Source organism: Peromyscus californicus, unplaced genomic scaffold, assembly GCF_007827085.1.
Source record: "Peromyscus californicus insignis strain IS unplaced genomic scaffold, ASM782708v3 Scaffold_22__1_contigs__length_63687245, whole genome shotgun sequence".
In the NCBI taxonomy this organism is placed as follows: domain Eukaryota; kingdom Metazoa; phylum Chordata; class Mammalia; order Rodentia; family Cricetidae; genus Peromyscus; species Peromyscus californicus.
The window spans coordinates 25,756,661-25,777,856 of NW_026294525.1; the positions used below are offsets into that span (position 1 = coordinate 25,756,661).

Sequence of the window (21,196 nt, forward strand, 5' to 3'; positions counted from 1 at the left end):
AGCTCACCTTCACCCTATAAGCGTAAATAAAGAGAAGGTGGAAAGCAGTGTTTGTGTAAACACGAATGTTATCTACAGTTTAATGCCTAAAAGCAACGCCAGCTTCCTCAGTGTGGCAGCCTTCTGTTCAATAAAGCAACTGCTCTAAATTGCAAGCTTATTCACAGGTCTCACTAAGGACATTTTTTACTTTAAATGAAAGAAAAGTCAGCAACAACAATGTGTTCCTAAGTAGTTTCCTTCCTCCTGAATTGGCTCTGGTGCAAATCAGTTTATTCATTACTGATCTAGAGGACTCGGAAATAAATCACTCCTCTTCTGCAATCTGCATTGTTGACATCGAACATTTGTTTGCTTTGCCAGCTGGTAGCAGAAGGACTGGCCTTGGTGTCACACGTGGAACTAATTGCTTCCTTGATACATTAACTCCTCGGGATTAACACTAAAACACTCTAATTTCTGTAGACAACCAAAAAAATGAAGAAGCTGGAGAAGGATACAGCCACATGGAAAGCCCGATTTGAGAACTGTAACAAAGCTCTGTTGGACATGATTGAAGAGGTAAGGAAATTCCTTTCTGAGCTTTTCTCTCCATTTCCCTAATCCTGTCAAAATAATCAATATAACCTACTAGTGCAAATGATTGTTTGAAAATAGGCTGACTTTCAAGGGAGATGTGACACATTAAAATATAATGAAAATAAGACCAAGGGTCATTCAGAAATCTAAGGAAGAGTCAAAGACCTTTGTAAATCTTAGTCACAGGATTATTGAGTAGAAAGTTGTGGCACCATGCCTGCTGGACTGTAATGGTTTTGATGAAGGTTTTACTTGACCTCAAATACTGTTCAGCACCCAGCAAGTACAGTGGATGCATTGGTTTGACCATACCGAGAAAAGACACCAGTCCAGGTAGCCCACACACAGATTATTTTATAGACAGACATGAAGAAATCTTTTTAAAAAAACTCCTTCAGCGGTTATTAGATTGCTGATGTTATGCCAGGACCTGCAGGTTTTCCAACTCTAAAGACAAAGATAGATAAGCTCTGACATGAGTGACAGGGCTTACAAGTGAAGACCCCTTCATGTTAACAAGTAAAAAGAGTCTTATAGGGACAGGGTAGCTGGGGCGGGAGTAAGTAGTAAGCTGATTAGGAGCAGATCCCTGCTCACACTCACACCACTATTACCAGAGGGGGGAAAAAACTGAACAGTTTAAGCAGCCGACATCATGAATTAGTATGTGGTGAGTTTCTGTGGTTATAAGTACCACTTCAACTATTCATCCCAAGTCGCAACCAATTCCCAAGACATGTGTTCATGACTCATCAAGACGAGTCAAATGGCTGCTGCATTAGCATACGCAGTTTATCTATCAAGAAGACATGTTCCCCAGAACACATAAAGCAGTGTTGAGGGTGAAGTCCCAGTCTGTCTTGTTCATTTCATGCAAGCTCTTGCTTTCACCCCTCAGTTCTTAGAAGATTCATGTAGGTTAAGGTTTGACAGGTTCTTCATTGAAGCAGAAAGAAGGCTCGCCATGTTGCTTTTCCAAAGAACAGGCAATGGTGATTACAATTCTATTAGTCTAATAATCGGTGCAAAAACCAAACCAAGTGATCTTCATAAATGTTTGTTCAAACCTAGTAGACAAATTCTGGGACGAATGGTTTTGTCTCTGGAGAGCATTCTAGGGAATCCACTGCTCATGCCATTTGTGTATGTTTATGCCACAGAAAGCCCTAAGAGCTAAGGAATATGAATGTTTCGTGATGAAAATCCAGAGGTTGGAGAACCTGTGTCGTGCTTTACAAGAAGAGAGAAAGGAACTCTACAAAAAAATCAGAGAAGCGAAAATGTCCGAAAAGGAAGAGCAGGGTCAGCACACCTCTGATGAAGAGCCAGAGTCAAATGTCTCTGAAGATAAAGAAATAGATGCAGAGGAAGCCAACAGTGTTCACAGCGCCGTGAAAAACCTGGCCACGGCTTTCACCATCCTTCATCATCCGGAGTCCACCCTGGACCAATCAGAGGAAAGACAGCCCGCAGTGACTAGTCCTCAGGGTGGAAGTGACATCATCCCCCAGCAGCCCGAACTAGCCCTTCTGAACCCTTCTGCTGCTTCGGGGAATCCTGAGCCTCCGGTAGCTTCTCAGGCTGGGGCTGGAGGGGTCTGTGAGGCTGCACCTGCCTCTACAGCCAGCTGTATCCCTACAGGGCCAGAGCTCCAAAGCCAGGGACTCCCTCCTGGGAATCTCCTGGACCTGAAGCTCCAGGAGCCAGAGGCAAAAGCCTCTGGTCAGGCCCCACTGTCCCCAGCCCAGGGCTCCCTAGCTGTAGCGGAGGCAAAATATGCTGCTCCACCATCTCCAGAGAGTGAGGGAGTCCCTGCTGTGGTGCCTGGTTGTGAGCCCAGGGAGCAGCCCCCACCAGCTGTCACAGAGATCCCAGGCCCTCCCACGGGGCTCCCCATAGAGGCGGACACCAGTCTGGATGGAGTAGACTAAGACTCATCGACTTTTTGGGCTGTTCACCCTGCTGAATCTTCCTCACGGCAGAATGTCTGTGAAAGAAACTTCAAGGACTAGGAAGAGAGTTAGGGTCAAGACATTTGTAATGTTGAGCCTTTGCTGCTGTTCGCAATTTATAACTAATGTGGAAATTTTCTGCAATTGCATAATTTTCCCATTGGCAGCCAAACATCAATAGCAAATATATATTTCAGTTCCACTAAGCTGGTACCTTAATCCAGTTTATTAACAGTAAGATTTGTTATTTAAGGACTCCCATTTGCAATATATAAATATTCTGAGATGTTACATTTATTTTCACAAATAATAAGAGCTATAATGACTATTTAGATTCCATTTAAATAGCATAATATACACTGTGCTTATGTGCGTATATAATACACATATCTACATGTGTGGATAAATAATACATGTGTGTACATATACACATGTATTTTCATACATGTATATAAAGTCATCATACATTACAAGTGTATTTCACTCCTTACAGATTTTTCTCTATTGCAAGATATTTATATGCTGATCAAAAGTTCTCTTACTTACACTCTATACTACAGTAGACTAATGCTCTATAAATCAGAAATAGATTCAGAACACAAATATTTAGGCCATCACTACTTTGGCCGAAAAAGGTAACCCAATTTAAGATAAAGAAACTCAACCAGCAGATCAAACGATAGACATAGCAGGTGTGTTGGAATGCCTGTGCAGATGGCATGCGTACACACAGGACCACAAGGGGAAAAGTCACAAGGAGGTGGCTCCCTTCCTCTAATGCTCCTCCTCATCATCTTGGCCATCTTCCTCCCAAATTCCCAGCATCACTTTCCTGGGATGAAGCAGCCTGCTCCTGGCTACCTGTGAGCAAATGGCTGGAAATGGGAAAAGAATCTAGGATTTGAGGGGTTGAGTGTCCTCGGACTACAGGAGGCTGACCCTGGTCACTGTCCCTCTGGCTACTGAGATCTCAAGAAAATACCCACTTCCTGCCATCTCTAACCTTGTCTCTTTTTTTTTTTTTTTGATCTTTTTTTTTCATTTTTCTTTATTATGAAATTTTCTACTTACTCCACATACCACCCACAGATTCCCCTCTCCTCCCTCCTCCCACTCCCCACCCCTCTCTCCCAAGTCACCCCGCATCCCCACATCCCCCACATCAAGGTCTCCCATGGGGAGTTAGCAGAGCCTGGCACACTGAGCCTATCTAACCTTGTCTTTACCTCAAAGCATCTATGCCTTCTGAATTCCCTCCTCTGTATCAAGTAATCATGCCTGGCCCACATCTCAATTAACGTTAAGTAAAACGGATTTTTCCCAAACAGAAGAAATCCACACAAGTTTTCAACAAGAGTGATGAAGCTTACAAAGCCAATCCATTTTCTGCTCTAAGAATTTTTGTACAGGCAGAAGTACAAAAATTTAAAAAGGGGAGGGGACCCTACTCATAATGCAATCACAACTAGTGAGGACACTCCATAGATGTCACAGGTACAAGCCCTGGGGGTTGTCCGGACAAGTTTTACACTCTCATTGTTGACAAGATCCTCTAACAACACCGACAGCATAAATTCCTCGGCCTAGGCTAAAAGAAGACTATCCTAACGAAACAGAAGAGTTGGGAAGGAGGGAGACAGGAGGAGCTCCAAGGGAGGAATGTCTAATCTAACACTACTTTAAGAAGTTGAGTTTGCCGGGCAGTGGCGGCGCACACCTATAATCCCAGCACTCAGGAGGCAGAGGCAGGCGGATCTCTGTGAGTTCGAGGCCAGCCTGGTTTACAGAGCAAGTTCCAATACAGCCAGGGCTACACAGAAAAACCCTGTCTCGAAAACAAAACAAAAAGTTGAACTCAGGTAGAAAAAAATGGATAAAGGCAGATGCCCGATTACTCATCCAGGAAATCATTCTACAGTGGTGCATGTGGCTGTGTGCCAAGGCACACAAGGAGCTGGTAGGCAGTAGCCATATGTTAAAAGAATTATAAAACTGTATACAATGTGTTTGAAGTAGACAGTAAGGGAAATAACAAAAATACCATTTGAAAAAAAAAATTAGGGGGGAAAAAGATGCCATTATTTGAGAATCCATGTGTTTTTAGAGGCTTTGCATATTATAATCACAAGGATCTCCAGCCAAGTTCAACACGACTGGAAATTAAACATTCAATTAACTCAAAGCCAAATATTCACCATAATAATCCCTTCTGTTTACAAGAGTTGAACTTCAAAGAATGGAGTAAGATCATCACAATTAGGTCTCGATCCTAAAGCTTAGGAAGACAGACAGACAGAAGGTGCTGACGTCCAATAAATTATGCATTCTTACATCCAAAGTTTATTATATTCATCCAAAAGGATTTCACAGCAACACATCACTCACAAATGTGTGTACCTCTGGCATGGTTTCAGAGGCTATAACTTCCCTGAAATCTGTAAAGCTTTAATATTGGCTTTGGGAGAATTATTTTAATAGTCAAAGAATGTTTTATTAGAGTTCTTTGTGTTCAAGCTTGGCCTTTCTCATAACAACTCATACTCTCTGAAAGCAGAAAAATCTATCTCTTCTTTATCAAGTTCATGTAACTATTTTTAGAGATGCCAAATCTTTCTAGAAACACTGGAATTATTGTTTTCTAAATGGAATCACATAATGTTTGTACCAATTAAAAAGGCTTTTTTCGCCCAAGTTTTCTAGTAGTTTTTTTTTTTTCTGTTTTATCCTTCCATGATTCAACAATGTTAAGTAAAAATATGGCATTATTCTATTGTTGGTTGAGTTCGGGCTTTCTAAATAAAATGAATATGTAGTAAGTCTTTTGAGAACATAGAGGGAAGAAGGGCTAAGGAATAGAGGAAGAGATCACAGCAATGAGGCTCTAGTCAGAAGCTCTGTGAAAGAAGCTACAAACAGGACCTCCACATGCATGGTTTGACAAAGGACTATCATGCATTGCATTTAAACACTGCAGCACACACACACAGGTTCCCATTCCACACCCTTCCTGTTTACTTACTGGACACTGGATAGCTGAAATATTTAAACTTGACACAGTTGAACTGAGTGTGGTGACACACGCCTTAAATCCCAGCACTCTGGAGGCAGAGACAGGAGGATCTCTGTGAGTTCAAGGCCAGCCTGGTCTACAGAGCAAGTTCTAGGACAGCTAAGATCACATAGAGAGACTTTGTCTCAAAATATCAAACAAAAATAAAACTTGACATAGCTCAAAAAATAAAAATTAAAAGGCCAATTCTAGAAACATACATACACATGCAGTGTAACAACAAAAAATGTCCAACTCCTCTTCACAAAGTGACAAGAATGATAATTCCAAAAATTACAGCATTGACTAAGTAGAGCCACAGTTCTAAAAACAACAACAACAACCTCTATACCCTCCCAAATTTGTGGAACAAGTAGTGGTTTTGTGGCTCTACCGAAGTGATAGCCACCAGCATTCTCTATACCATGTCTGTTAAGCATGGCAAGGCAGCAACCATTGTGAATACTACCAACAGTTCTAATATATCAATCAGAAACTGAGAATCCAGGTGTGTTCAGTTCACATAGCATTTTAATCACCGAGTTACCCTAGCACAGCATTGCCCAGGTCTAAGAGAGGACACTACTCCAAGAATCACTATTGAATTCCTAAGTCCCCATCTGCTGCCAGCTAGCTGGGCTACTTTGGAGAAATGTCTACTATTTCTGGGCATCAGTTCATGTATCCATAAAATGAGAACCTTGGTGCTATGGTTTAAGGGAGTACCGCCGTATCAAGCTTACTTCCAAAGAGGAGGATTTGTGATGGCTTAATCTTGACTGTTGAATGGGTTAGTGAGGCACACCACAGGCTGAGACCGGGAGAGCGTTTTCAGGGAGGATTAACTAAAGCTGGAAGAGCAGCTCTAAACATGAGTAGCACTATCTCATAGGTGAGGGGCCTGGACGAAATAAAAGGGGAAAATAAATAAAAATAAAAGAAGAAAAAGCAAGGCAGCGAAGGCATTCTCTGTCTGTCTGCTTCCTGGCCACCGTGATAGGAGTTCTTCCATCATCCTGGCCCTGCTGGGATGGATGGACACCTCTACAACATAAAAAATAAGTTCTTCACCCCCTTAAGCTCACACCTCAGGTTTGGACACAGCAACAGTTGGCTATTATACTTGCCCTGGATGATCTTGGAGGATTTGGGTATTTCTGATGAAATCTTCAAGACCCTGAAAGTAAGTCAAGTTTCCTACTCTTTAAGGAGGGTTTCATTCTAAGAGATGGATGCATGGCCTTGGCACTTCTATTACAGACCAGAAAAGGAAAAGGAGACAAGAAATCCCCAACCTTTTAATTTTAAAAACCAGACGACAGAAGGATTAAGGATTTTTCCAACATATACAGAGGTTCTCCTACATGTGAGTTTTCGTGCCAGCCCCTATAATGATAGTAACAAGATTAAAGGAAGGACTTCAGGCCTGAGGACTCCCACCCCAGGCCTTGTGAGCTCAATGTAAAGGGGAGGACTTGAAAGACTAGCCAGTGCTCCTCATCCTACAGTGTTCAGCCATGGAAAATACAAACAAAGAGAACATTTTAAAATACTTTTATTCCAAATGGGATACCCAAATCTCCAAGTGGAGAACGTTCTCCTGAGAATGAAGGTTTCTAACAGTACATGGCTATTTGTATGTATATGTAAGGCTATATATTAGTGTATATATATAATATGTTCTGGTGTATATGTGTAGTTTTATGCAAGTATATTGCATACATGTAGTTATTTGTGAATGTTTATGACCAGATATGGCCCTACATATGCATCATAAATTAACATGAACTTATGTAAGCATGTGTAGTTATATTTTTATTTACAGTGTGTGTGTGTGTGTGTGTGTGTGTGTGTGTGTGTGTGTGTATACATGTATGTGTGTTGGGGAGTAGGGACTGAAAGCTCACTCTGAAGATGTGATTTTAGTCATGCGGTTAACAGGTTTTTCCAAAGGTCACATCTTGCTGCACTTTGCTCCATAAACCCTCCTTGGCTTACAGTTTCACAAAGTTTACTGGTTTTGTTTGCTTTGGCTGCTTTCGTTGTCTTGTTTTGTTGGCTGACGATCTGCCTTCTGAATGAGCAAGCAAGCAGGTGGGTGAGTTGGCAAGCACACTGGCAGCTGTTCATTAAATAATTGCACATGCCACCAGTCCAAGGTGACAGCTACCGCTGACTCACGGCTCTCATCCCAGGAAGGCAAGGAGTGTGTCTTGAGAAAGCCTCTCTGCCATTCCTCACGGAGGCCTACAGCTGGAGTCAGGAGGAGTGCACTGCTGGAGACCAAGCTGTCTTCATCCCTGTCTTCCTTGGGGAGAGAGAAGCTCCCCCTTGGTCACTGTCTCTTACCATGGTGACAATGTTATGGGCTGAATTACAGCCTCCTCAATCTCTGCCTCACTTCCTGCAGCTATAACTGCAACCCTGAATATTAAGAATGTTTCCCTAAACCAAAAGCCAAAGAGAAATGGTGTTAATCTGTGTTTTAATCATGAGTCAGAAAGTAGTAAGCCAGAGTTTACTGCAAATAGTACCAGCCAATCTGTCATGCCCATGACTCAGTCTTTCTGTGGGGAGTTTTTTTTCCCCGTGATACAATTCATCTCCTAAAAATATCCAGTATTGACTGGCTGTGCTGTCACAGCTGGACCATCTGGCTGCTCCTCTGACATTATTAGGGGACCAATACAACGATCTTCTAATTCAATCAGGGAGTAATTTGAAGCAATGCCTACTGCCTGCCATTCAAGGAATTAATAATCTTCAAAAGTTAAAGGAAGAGATCTAAATAAACAATAAAGAAAATTAAAAGGTAATAGCAAAGGCACTCACAAAAAACCATGAGAAGATATCAATGTCCAGAATACAGATAGTCACATAACAGCAATAAACAAAGCAAACAAGTCAGAAGAGAGTACGTAGACAGTGGATCCAGGGACAGGTAGCTGATGCATTGTCTGGAGACAATTAGAAAATAATAAAATCCGACTACCAGCCAGCCTGCTTTGTATTCCTCTTCACATCAACCCTAAATAATGCCAGTGGTAAAGCTGCCCTCCTTACCAGAGACCATGATGCTTGTGTGTGCCCTCATCGCTGTCTGTCAGCTTCCTGCCATGTTGGATAAGAGGTAGGAGAAATACAAATGTCTAAAATGCATCAGATACCATCACCTTCTCTCATGCGACTAATCTAACTTTAGATGTTGATGGCTTCTAATATCAGTAAGGATGATAGCACATGGGCACACTCATAAGTTGTCATTAAAGGTCGGGTCTCCTCTCCACTGCTTGTCCATTGGTAGTTCATTCAGGCAATGGACAAGTTGGCCATATTCTTAAACTGTTTCTGATGTGCAAAACTAAAAATTATTTAGCACACAGTACACATATGGTATTGGCATTCCATCCTCAAAGGAAGTCCTTTACCTAGGATATATTCAGTGTGAGTGGGGCTGTCAATCACAATGTCTCTCCCTCTCACCCATTCCTGGGTGAGAAAAGGTTTTTTTTTTTTTTTTTTTTTTTTTTGGTTTTTTGAGACAGGGTCTCTGCCACCCGAGTGCTGGGATTAAAGACATGCGCCACCACTGCCCGGCGAGAAAAAGTTCTTAAAAGCTCAACTCAGGGGCTGGAGAGATGCCTCAGTGGTTAAGAGCAATTGCTGATCTTGCAGAGGGCCAGGGTTTGGTTCCTAGCACCCATATGATGACTTACAGCTGTCTATAACTAGAGTTACAAAGGAATCTGCTACCTCCTTATGCCTGCCACCCTGGGCACCATGAACACATAAACATACACTTAAATATATGCAGGCAAAACACTCATAACCATATAATAAAAATAAATAAATCTTTTTTTAAAAGCTCAACACATTTGAAAAAGAAGCAGAAGGCTCTTTGGCCTTTCCTGATACTGCATTTGCTTCAAGATTAACAGTATGCGGTCTGGGTTTGCAGGCACTGGAGCCCCTCCAATCAAGGAGGCCTAAACAGGCCAAGAAGCTTCCAGTCTTCTATGCTACCTGTTGTTTCTTTCTGCAGGAGTTCTACCTGGTCCTGGGAAATGTTAGCCTGCATGCAACATAAAACTGAAGAGTGGGTGAGCGTAGCGCCGAGACCAGAGGAAGAGAAACGCCGTTTTGGTAATCACATTAGAGCTGCCAGGTCTACTTGGTGCTTTCAGCCCAGAAACTTGTCTTTTGAACAGCTTGTGAGGTGGGCTGCTGTCATGTGCAACTGACAAGCTCTGGGGAGTGGAAACAGGAATTACCAACAGCCGATGTGCCGTGCGGGATCTACAAAACTACAACTTCAAAAGAACTGAGATTTGCTTTAACAACTCTGTTCCTTTAATTTTTTCATTTATCTTTAAAACCTTACAAAGTATGATCTGGGTTAAGAACTCAAATATCCCACCAGCATCTTAGGCTTCTCTTCCTCTTTTCTACCCTCCTGAGTGCTCTCTTTGCTTATTTATGCACACGTGGGGTGCAAGGTGTGTTTTGTATTTTGCAAAAGTATTTTGTGCCTGGCCTCTTTTCCTCACAACTATTACCTATATTTTGTCTTACAGGAATAGTTTACTCATTCATTGTCACAGAGTAATCTATACCACAATCTTTCCATTCCAATATTGGTGTTTAAATTCATTTCAACCACAGTCTATGTAAGCTGTTTCCAAAGAGGGGGGAAGTAATGGGTGATAGAAGGTATCTATTCAACAGATAGCAGCAGTTTCCCAAGGAAATTGAGCTACTAGTGTATTAGGAGTTCCAGTTGCTTCCTGTCTTCCCCAACACAGGAAGTCATCCACTGCATTTATTTTAGACTTCAGAGGTATGTAGTAATGTTCACTGTGGTTTCGATTTGCCACTCCCTCATAACTAGTGAAACAGAGTGCCACTTTATTCATGTCTGGCCACATGAAGATCCTGTCATTGACATGCACTTCAAGGTCTGTCCCTTCTTTGCCTGCAGGACCACCCTTTTCTTTTTACTTGAAGGAACACTTTCTGTTTCTACAAAGAGTACTCTTTTGCTTGATACAGATATCAATAAATTCTTTGGTTACCCTTTTTTAGTTTCTCAATGACATTTTGAGAAACAGAACTTTTTAACTTGATTATCCAATCTGCCAATCAGTGACCTTTCTGACATATACTTCTGTGTCCCATTAAAGAAATCTTTGTTCCCTTCAAAATTGTGATGATCTCATCTTTTGTTATTTTCTGGAAGCCTTATCAATTTATCTCTTACATTTAGATCTACGATCTCCTTAGGATAGATTTGGGGGTTAATGTGACACAGAAGATCATCCAATTAATTTCATATATAATGAGGCAACTCATCAAGCATCATCTACTTAGACAAAAAGTTTCCCTCTTGCTTTTTAGTGAAATCTTTCTCATAAATTGAATGTCATATGTGGGTAGGTCTATTTCTAGACTCTATTCTGTTTGGTTGGTCTGTTTATTCTTATACCACATTATTTGTTATTGCTACTTTATAATCTTTATAGCTGATATTCTATGTCTTCCTGTTGTAACATGGTATTCCATTTTAAAAATAGTATTCCTCAGTATAGTATTAATTATCTCCAAGATCTTTAGGGTAGTATTGCTATGCTTAATTTCGTTATTTCCATATGGTATTTAGAATTAAACTGCCAGTTTACATATACATACAGTGGGACTTTCATGAAGAATGGACTTACTTAACCTATAAACCAATTTGAATAGAACTAATTTTAAATAATGAATTTTCAATCATGAATATGATAATATATCAATTTATTTCAGTCTGATTGTTTTTCAATAACATTTTACAGTTTTACAGGCATCTTTGATCATTTTGGTAGGTTTCATTCTAATTGTTTGCTATTTTGTGATTTTATTGAAAATAATGTAATTATTTTAAGTTTCACTTTTGAATTGTTGCTAAAATATAGGAATGGAGTTGAAAATTTTATAAGTTGATATTGTAACTAGCAGTCTTAACAAATTCACTAGTAAATTCTAATGGCTACCCATAGGTGCTTCAGAATTTTCTAGGTAGACAACCCTGCTATTCACAAACAATAACTTTATTTCTCCTTATCATTTTTATTCTTCTTTAATACAATACATCCCAACCACAGTTTCTCTTCCCTCCACTCCTCCCAGTTCCCCACCACCACCTCCCTTCTTCCCCAGATCACTCTTCCTCTGTTTCCCTTTAGGAGAGAGCAGGCCTCCCAGGGATAGCAACCAAATGCAGCATAACAAGTTATAATAAGACTAGGCACAAACCCTCATATGAAGGCTGGATGAGGCAACCCAGTAGGAGGAAAAGGGTCCCAAGAGCAGGCAGAAGAGTCAGAGACAGCCTCCTTCTCTCACTGTTAGGAGTCCCACAAGAACACCAAGCTACACAACCATTACAGGTAGGCAGAGGACCTAGCCCAGACCCACGCAGGCTCTGTGACTGTAGCTTCCGTCTCTGTGAGCCCATAGGAGCCCTGCTTAGTTGATTCAATGGGCTGGGTTTTTGTGGTGTCCTCAACCCCTCTGACTCCTACAATCCTTCCTTCCCCTCTTCTGTAGGGTCCCCTGCCACTCCTTAGCTTTTAAAACTTGTTTTGCATAAGACAAGGATCTTTGCTGAGAATCTGATAACATAGATTATGGAGGGGAGGGCCTCTGTTTATTCCTAATCTCAAGTGAAAATTTATATTTTGCTAGCAGATGTCATGTTTGCTGTACAATTTCTATAAATATTTTCTATGAGATTAAGGATATGACTTCCTGTTCCTACTTTTTTTTCTAGTATTTTTCATGATTAGATATGATTTTTAAAAATAAAATCCTTTGTTTCTCTTCAAGTATAATTGTTTTCTATTTTTCTTCTGTGATATATTCTAGTGATTGATTTTCAATTATTCATCTAATTTTACATCTTTGGAAGGAAGTCAATTTGGTCATGAAGTAGTAACCCTTTTGTACAACTAGTTTGCTAAGTTTTTGCTTAGCAACCTTGTATCTATGTTCATGAGAGATTATCTATAATTTCCTTTTCTTAGAATGCCTTTGTTATTACAAGTTAGAAAGCATGTCTTGTTTTTGTATTTTAGAGGGAAAGTTTGTGTATGTTATGTGTTCCTTTTTTCCCTAAATATTTGGAAGAATTCTTTAGTTAAGCTATATGGGCCTGGAGTGTTATAGAAAGGATTCAAATTAGGGATTTAGATTTCTAAAGGAAGCTCTCCATTTATGTGTGTGTGCCCCTTGTTATTTTGTTATATTTCTAAGGAAATTAATCCATTGCATTTCAAAGTTCACGTTTATTAGCACAAATGGTTTATGCTATGTTCTTAATTTTAAAATTCTGTGCAACTACATTCGCAGTAATGTTTGCCTCTTCCCGATCATCAATCACGATCAGACCATCATCAGCCACAGTACATTGTTCGCCCAAACAGCCATTAACTGTTAGTTTCCTGTACTTCATTTCTGGTTGTACATTTGCTTTCTAGCCCATCAACTGGTGTTTGTATCTTGATGTGTAACTCGTTTGATTTTGTTTCTCAGCGCTAGGGACGGAACCCAAGGTCTTACACAAGACAGGTGATAAGATACTATGACCAAGTCAGCTTACAGAAGAAAAGAATTTATTGGGCGTTTACAGTTTCAGAGGGCAGATCAGAGGCAGGCATGGGGCTGTAGCAGTAGCTAAGAGCTTACAGTTTGACTCACTCACAAGAACAAGGCAGAGAATGCCACACCCCTAGAATGAAACTTCAAAGCCCACTCCTAGTGATACACCCCTTCAGCAAGGCCACACTTCTAACCCTTCCCAAACAGTTTCAACAGGGGGGACTAGGTGTTCAGATCTATGGGCCTAGGGAGGCCGTTCGCATTCAAACCACCACACTGGGCAAGTCTTCTCCCACCGCACTAAACCCTCGTTTCTGGTTTTTCAATTTCATTGATTTTTCACCCTTTCCTCCTTCCTAGCACAAGTATTTACGACTTCTAAAGAATGGTTTTAAGTATAACCCACCACTTCTAATCAATATGTTATCATATCACTTCAAAATATTTTCACTTATCTTCTCTAACGTATTTTAAGAAGTAATACATAACATCTGAAATGTTTATATTAGCTTTTAATTATAGGTTAATGCTGCTATACTCATCAATCATATACTGTATGATTTAAACCATGTGAAATATCTTGAGGCTTCCTGGTCCAGCACATGGTCAGGTTAGGCAACAGCACCCTATGCAGTGCTGCATGGAGAGAACTCTCTAAGCCAGTGGTCCTCAACCTTCCTAATACTGCGATGCTTTAGTACAATTCCTCGTGTTGTGGTGACCCCCAACCATAAAATTATTTTCATTGCTACTTCATAACTGTAATTTTTGCTACTGTTATCAAATGTAATGTAAATGATCTGATATGCAGTATATCTGATATGTAAAGGGCCATTCAACCCCCAAAGGGGTCAGGACCCACAGATTGAGATCCACTTCTCTTAAATATGCTGCTGAAATCCTCAGTCTCATTAATTTATTTGGCCACTTGTTCTATGAGTCAAAAATTCCTACTATTATTTCAGATTTTCATAGTTATCCATTTTGCTCTATTAAATATTATCTTACACATTACTAAGTATATATGAATTTATAGTTGCAATAACTGCATTGAAATGATCATTTTATCATGTAATATCCTTTCTTAAAATTAGTAATGTTCGTTGCCTTAATGTCTACTTTGTCTGATATAAATGTAAATAGTAAATTTCTCATGGTTAATATTTGCATGTGTTAATATTTTCTACTCTTCTGCTTTCAATTTTTCTGAATTCTTTTAATTTACAATGTAGACATCTATAAAACATAGAATTGAGTTTTGTCCTCTTTTGTTTTCGTTGTTTAGCTTTATACAGTCCAACAATCTTGGTCTACTTGACTTTTTATTCATTTATGCATAATATAATTAGTATATATAATTAAACTTACTAGCTTGTTTTACAGTTATCCCACCTATTTTATGTTTCAACTTTCTTTACGTTCTTTTAAACCACCATCTTAGATTATTTTTATTGTCTCATTCCTTCTCTGTTAACTAGTTTTAGTAATAGATTTCCATTATGCTTTTGTGGTTACCACAGGGATTTCAACATTCATCTTTGACTTATTAATGTCTAATGAACAGTGTTGCCTTTGCAACTTCCTGCTCCAAATAAGGCCTTAGGGCATTTAAACTCCATTTAATATCTTTCTCTTATCTTCTGATTCACCACCCAATTAATGTAGGGCCCCTTGTCCTTTAACTATTATCTAAATCATTGTTATACAATCCTTTGAACTCTGAATTTATCATAGTTTTTGGTTGTAGATATTCCATTTGACTTATGTTCTAGGTTTCTTGATTAACTATCTAATTGAATGTACTGAACACAATAATTTAAAAGCCATGCCTAATTATTATTACAACGTCTGATTGCATGAGCAATTTTATCTTGGTTTTTAACAATTTTGCCTGTAAGCATATCAGAAAAAATTATTTTATTTCAGAGCATTTTCCATTAAAAAATATCTTGGGGAGTGTGAACCAACAGACAGTTAATGTGAGCAGCTTGCCGTGCCCAGTCATAAACCGAGGGGCTTGAAGCTGGGTTCCAGCCTTTCCAGAGCTGTCTGTCTCCCGTGGAGTAGTCATTTTAGGGTCCCAGTTACAAGCCTGGAATGTTGCTGTCTGGATCCTAAACCACTGGCTCTCTACAGCCCAGTTTTTGTTCTTGATGCTGCATAAAACTGTAGGAAGCTTTGATGATCTCCTCAGCCTCTCAGTCAAGGGACGGAGAAAACTAGTCTGAAGGTCACTTCGGTTCTCTTTTTTATCAACCAGTTCCACCCATGCAAGAAGTAAGCACAGCATTCCAAGCCAGTCTGTCTCTTTCTCTCTTTCCTTTCTTTCTTCCTTCCTTCCTTCCCTCCTTCTCTCCCTCCCTCCCTCCCTCCCTCTCTCCCTCCATCCATCCATCCATTCATCCATCCAACCATCACTTCCCTCCCTGCCTCTCTCTCTCCCTCCCCTCCTTCCTTCCCTCTTAAGACAGTGTTACTGTGTAGTCTAAACTGGATTGGACCTTGCTATGGAGACCAGGCTGGCCTCAAATTTATAGCTATCCTGCCAGCTGTCTTCCCAAGTGCTGAGATCACATGTGAGCAACATTAAGCCTGTCTTTTGAATATCAGTTTCATCATCCTAAAATCCTGATAATTCATCGTGATTTCTTTGAACTCAAATTAAATGGTTCCTCATTACACTGGTCTGAGTTTCTATTTCTCTAAGAACTAACTAGGGAACATGTGTTTCATTAACTTAGCTAAAATTTTTGATCTCTATCATGACCTATTACAATGGAAATAATGCCGTCAGTGAAATCAAGCAATGAGTCTGAGGCCCCAGGAGGTTTAGGAGGAATGTGTACCATGGTAAGTTAACAGTGCCTATCATCGAAAGAAAGGATGCAACAACACACACGCCAAGAACGTCAGACTCAATTGCAGTGATTGACAAGTAGAGCATCCCAGCAGTTGCTCTGTATTCATTTAAGTTTAAAGAAACGTATTTGTTAATAAGGCAGATAATTATTCCATAAACTAAGTTATTAGCAAAATCCAGATTCCATCGGCTCATCCTTCTCCATTACTTTATATATGAGTTTGATAGAAGTTTGAATCAGATAGAAAAAAGAGAAAGCGTAACTGTTGGTTGTTCTTGTCCCCTGGGGCTACTGTAACACAAATACCAGTGATTGTATGGATTATAAACAAACAAAAAAATATTGCTCACAGTTCTGGGGTCCAGAGAGCCTATAGCTGATGTTCTGGAAGATTCTTTGTCTGGTCAGGGCTCACTTCACCAACAGCCTTCTTCTCACTGTAACATCACACAGAAGAAGGGACTAGGGAGCTCGAGGGGGGTCTCCTTCAATAAGGATACTAGCCCCATGTATTAGAGCTCCATCTTCATGATCTAACTCCTTCCCAAATGCTCCATCCTTCTGTACCAGCATCTTGGAGGCAAGGATTTCAAAACAGAAATTTAGCAGGGGATCGAGCGTTTAGTGTAGAACATCAATTGAGAGGTGGTTGTCAAGAAATAAGGGGTTACAGTGACCACATGCCAAGCAGAGACTTCATACAAGGCCTAATACTCTTATATCAGGAAAAAAAAAAAAAAAAAAAAACCCAAACACTGCAAATTAAAGTGACCAACAAGACAGAATTCTGAACCAATTCAAGACCGTCTAAGAGATTCTTACTAGCTCGGCTCCAAGGTGAGTCATAAGTAAATTGGCATTTGGTAAGATTTTTCAAGTGAGGAGCCTGCCTGCTAGCTCAGCTTCCCAGCTACCCCCCATGTGTCTGCAGGAAACCAGACATCTGATTTGTAACCTGCTTATTTTAGTCGCCTCAGGTCCCTTCCTGTTTTGACATCTCCAGCCTCACGGTCGGTCGGACTCCAAGGCCCGCCCTCTAAACCATTCTACAAGCAGGGGCAGATAACGGTGGCTGCAGCCATCGCACTGAGAGTGGGCTTGCGCTGCTTGCCGCTGGCTTTGAAAGGCTGCTCTGCGTCGCTTGCCTGCATTCCTGCCTGCCCAGACACAGCCTCTGCCAGGCGGCCACCTTCAGCACACAGAGAGAGCAGCACTGCCACCTGCCGAACCGCCAGAGGCAGCACCGGGTGTGCAGCCAGCTCCAGACGGATTGTCACTTAATCCGGCAGGACCGCCGTACCCAGCAACAGGACCGAGAAACCACCTTTGTACAGCAATTAAGTATGTCTTCTCTTCTGCCGCGTCAGGAGTTGCTGGCTACTGCCACGCTGAAGAGGCTCGCAGGAAGTGTATTCTGCTCTGAACAAATGAAACCCGGGTGTTGTTAGGACCCAGGCTGTATCCCAGGTGAGAGCTTGGGCAAGTCAGCCAAGGCAGTGTCAAACAGTGAATGGACTCATTAAGTACTTAATTAAGTACTTACCCTGTGCTAGACACTGTGTGAGGCACAAAAGCACAAGTATAAATGCCCGCACCAGAGAGGCTGGAGAAAGTTAACAGGCAGACATCTCTGCCCCACATTGGTAGGCTAGACTCACAGAGCTCAGCTGCATGCAGGCATGTCCAAACTTTTGACATTGAATATGACCCATGTCATCTAGAGTTCATGATGGGAACTGCATGGTACACACACACACACACACACACACACACACACACACACACACACACACACACACTCACCCCCTCCCCCATGTTTTAAGTAAGTGTGCAACTATCCTGGGGCCAAACATATGCCTCCCAGGACAGAATGTGAAGGATCTGGATTTTCTTTTTTTCCCCCAGGATTATATTGTCCCTGCCACCAAATTTAGATTAAGAAGAAGTCATGGTGAGTTCCTCGATGGTTTGTGACATTTTGTTTTGTTTTTAAAGTATCAATTAACAAATAACATATTTAGAATTTTATTCTCAAAATAGTAGACACCCTATGCATCCGTTCAGTTTGATTTTTGGAAAACTTTACTAGGGTGATGTTCAAAGTACAAAGGTTTTCCTGTATTCACAAAGTCCTAGTAGCTCATTTCTGACAATGGTTAACAGAATACATGTTACTGTTTTGAGTGTTTAATATAAAAAACGTACCGAATATGCACATATATACATACCTGCATGCTTCCATTACTTACAGTAAGTAAATGCCCAGTTAGGTGCTACCTCACAATGATTGTTCACATTTTTGCAGCTCAACAGCAGAATCTGAATGCACTGAGCCACCACCACCACCCACTACCCAGGAGATGGATACTAGGACTTCAAGCCACTACACACACTATCATTTAAACATATAAATAAACTCTCCATATGGGATTCTCCTCTAGGATAAGACCAGGTAAAGGCACATAGTGAGAAAATAGCAAAACAAGGTTACCCCAGAATGCAGATTCATAGATTTAAAGTGGATTGCAGTATGGACAAACTGGACTGTTTTTAAGTACTTCTATGTGAATTAGACAGGAGGCAAGACAAGGCTGCCATTACTCCTACTAAAGTGTTGCTTCTATTTTACTTTAAAATAGTGTGATGATTTTAGTGAGAAATGTCCCCCATAGGCTCCGGTATTTCATATGTGGTCCCCCAGGGGGTGGCACTGTTTGAGGAGGTTTAGGATGTAAGGTTTTGCTGCAGGAAGTATATTACTGAGGGTAGGTTTGAGGGTTGATAACTGTGCCCACTTCAGTTTGCTCTCCTGGTTTCCTAGTTGCAGGAAAAGATGTGATCTCTCCTTCCTGCTCCTGGCACCCTGCATGCAGCTCACCACCATGCTTACTCACCGTGATGGCTTCTTGTCCCTCTGGAACTCTGAGCCCAGATAAACCCTGTCTTCTATAAGTTGTCTGGTTGTGGTGTTTTATCACAGCATACAAAAGTGGCCTAGGTAGTCAACAATCTCAGGGTTATGTATTAACTAGTTCTGTTAGCTCTTATTTCCACCTGTGGGCCTTCACGGGTTTCCCACTCCCTCCCACTCCCTTCTTTCTGCAAACTTTTGTTCAAAGTCATTTTGACAATGTGTTCATATTTGATCTCCCAGCTGCTGACTTGATAGCTTTTCTTACACGTATTATTGCTTAATTCTCGTGATTCAGCTGGAGAAGGGGGATTTGGAGCCCTAAACGTGTAAGTGACAGGCTGTGTCAGCTGCTACAAAGTCACATTTAAGTGTTAGCCATGCAGCTGGGAAGATCTCTCCCTCCCTCCCTCCCTCCCTCCCTCCCTCCCTCCCTCTCTCTCTCTCTCTCTCTCTCTCTCTCTCTCTCTCTCTCTCTTCTCTCTCTCCCTCCCCCCCTCTGTCACACACACACACACACACACACACACACACACACACACACACACACACACACCCCTAGGTGTTTCTCCAAAAACCAAATCAGAAAAATGTGAAGTGACTACAGCCCTCATTCTTGCCAGAATACATGAAGAATAGGCCCTGTGGCTCACCTTGTTCTCTTTTTGAGGTGTTCAAGGCTGATAAGGACTGACTACGAATCAGGCTGAGTCTCCTCTTTCATGTACATCTCTCTTCCTTCCATTTTTGTCCCTCTGTCTCTTCTCTCAAGGAATGGTTTGGTTATCATCTGACCAAGTAAACAATGTGGAAGGTTTGAGGGCCATCTTTATAAAAATCAACATAAAATGAAGTCAAAACAATCATAGATTATAATATGAGAAGCAAACTTCATACTCCAACTCAGCCTCCTACTCCACACCTTAGTGACCATTCCCTGGAGATGACAGGACCTGCTGACTCCAAAGCAGTCATGTCTTAGGGTTTCTATTGCTCTGAAGAGACATCATGACCACAGCAACTCCTATAAAGGAAAATATTTAATTGTGGTGGCTCACTTATAGTTCAGAGGTTCAGTCCATTATCATTTTGGTGGGACATGGCAGCATGCAGGCAGACATGGTGCTGGAGAAGTAGCTGAGAGTCCTACATCTTACAGGCAACAGGAAGTGGTATGTCTCATTGGGAGTGGCTTGAGCATGTATGAGACCTCAAAGCCTGCCTCCACAGTGACACACTTCCTCCAACAAGACCACACCTACTCCAACAAGGCCACACCTCCTAATAATGCCACTCCTTTTGGGGGGACCATTTTCTTTCAAACCACCACAAGCCCATTCAATGTCCAGGTGGTTTGAATAGGTATGACCCCATAGACTCATGTGTTTGAATGCTTGGTCACCAGGGAGTGGCAGGCAGATCTCTGTAATGTTGAGGCCAGTCTGGTCCACATTGAGAGACTCTTGTCTTGAACTAGAATATGAAAAGAAGCTTAGTGGTGAGTACCTGCCCAGCATGCATGAGGCTCTAGGCTAAGTTCCCAGGACCAACAATAAATACATGCATAAATAAAGTAATAACAAGAGAAACAGAACGATGGGGCTGGAGAGATGGCCCAGTAGTTAAGAGTGCTTACTGCTCTTGTAGAGGACTCACATACTCATGCCCTCGAAACAGAGACATATACATAATTTAAAATAAAATCTTTTTAGAAGGAAATAGAATGAGATCAACTTTCCATTATTTCTTCTTGAATTCTTCCTGACTATTGGAATTATCAAATATTCAATCTCTTTTAGTAATTCACTCAGGCAAGGATACCTTTCTATGTTCATCCAGGAGAATGTAGAGGCTGACATATTAATGGCTATTCTATTTCCCGCAGGGAGAGAGAAGCATTAGAGCAGAGAATAGCTTGTAATAAAAAGCAAGACTTTGAGTCAGAATATTTTTTTAAAGATTCATTTGTATAACAGGACAACAAATGAGAACTTTTTTTTTATTGCCCCAATTCCAACTAAAGTCTCAAAGCTGAGTTTCACATGTGCTGACGTCCACACCCGCACATTTTAAGGAGCAGAGTTACATTATTTTCATGGAACTTTTTTAGGTGTCCTTAAATGACTGTCAGAAGTCTATTAAACACCTTTAGCCTGCATGTGAGGAAAAGAGAATTATAAAAAGAGGTAACCTCGATGGGGTGCAAACACCC

The 21,196-nt window shown here is 41.0% G+C and overlaps 1 protein-coding gene across 1 annotated transcript in view; it reads left to right on the forward strand.

The window, feature by feature from the left end:
- Txlnb (taxilin beta) overlaps window positions 1-5,222 on the forward strand; it is a 42,325-nt gene extending 37,103 nt beyond the window's left edge. The window contains exons 9-10 of the mRNA XM_052751101.1: window positions 466-561; window positions 1,740-5,222. Coding sequence (XP_052607061.1) covers window positions 466-561; window positions 1,740-2,510 — 867 coding nt within the window. The 3' untranslated portion in view covers window positions 2,511-5,222. The remainder of the gene's footprint in view (window positions 1-465; window positions 562-1,739) is intronic.
- The last annotated feature ends 15,974 nt before the right edge of the window (window positions 5,223-21,196 follow it).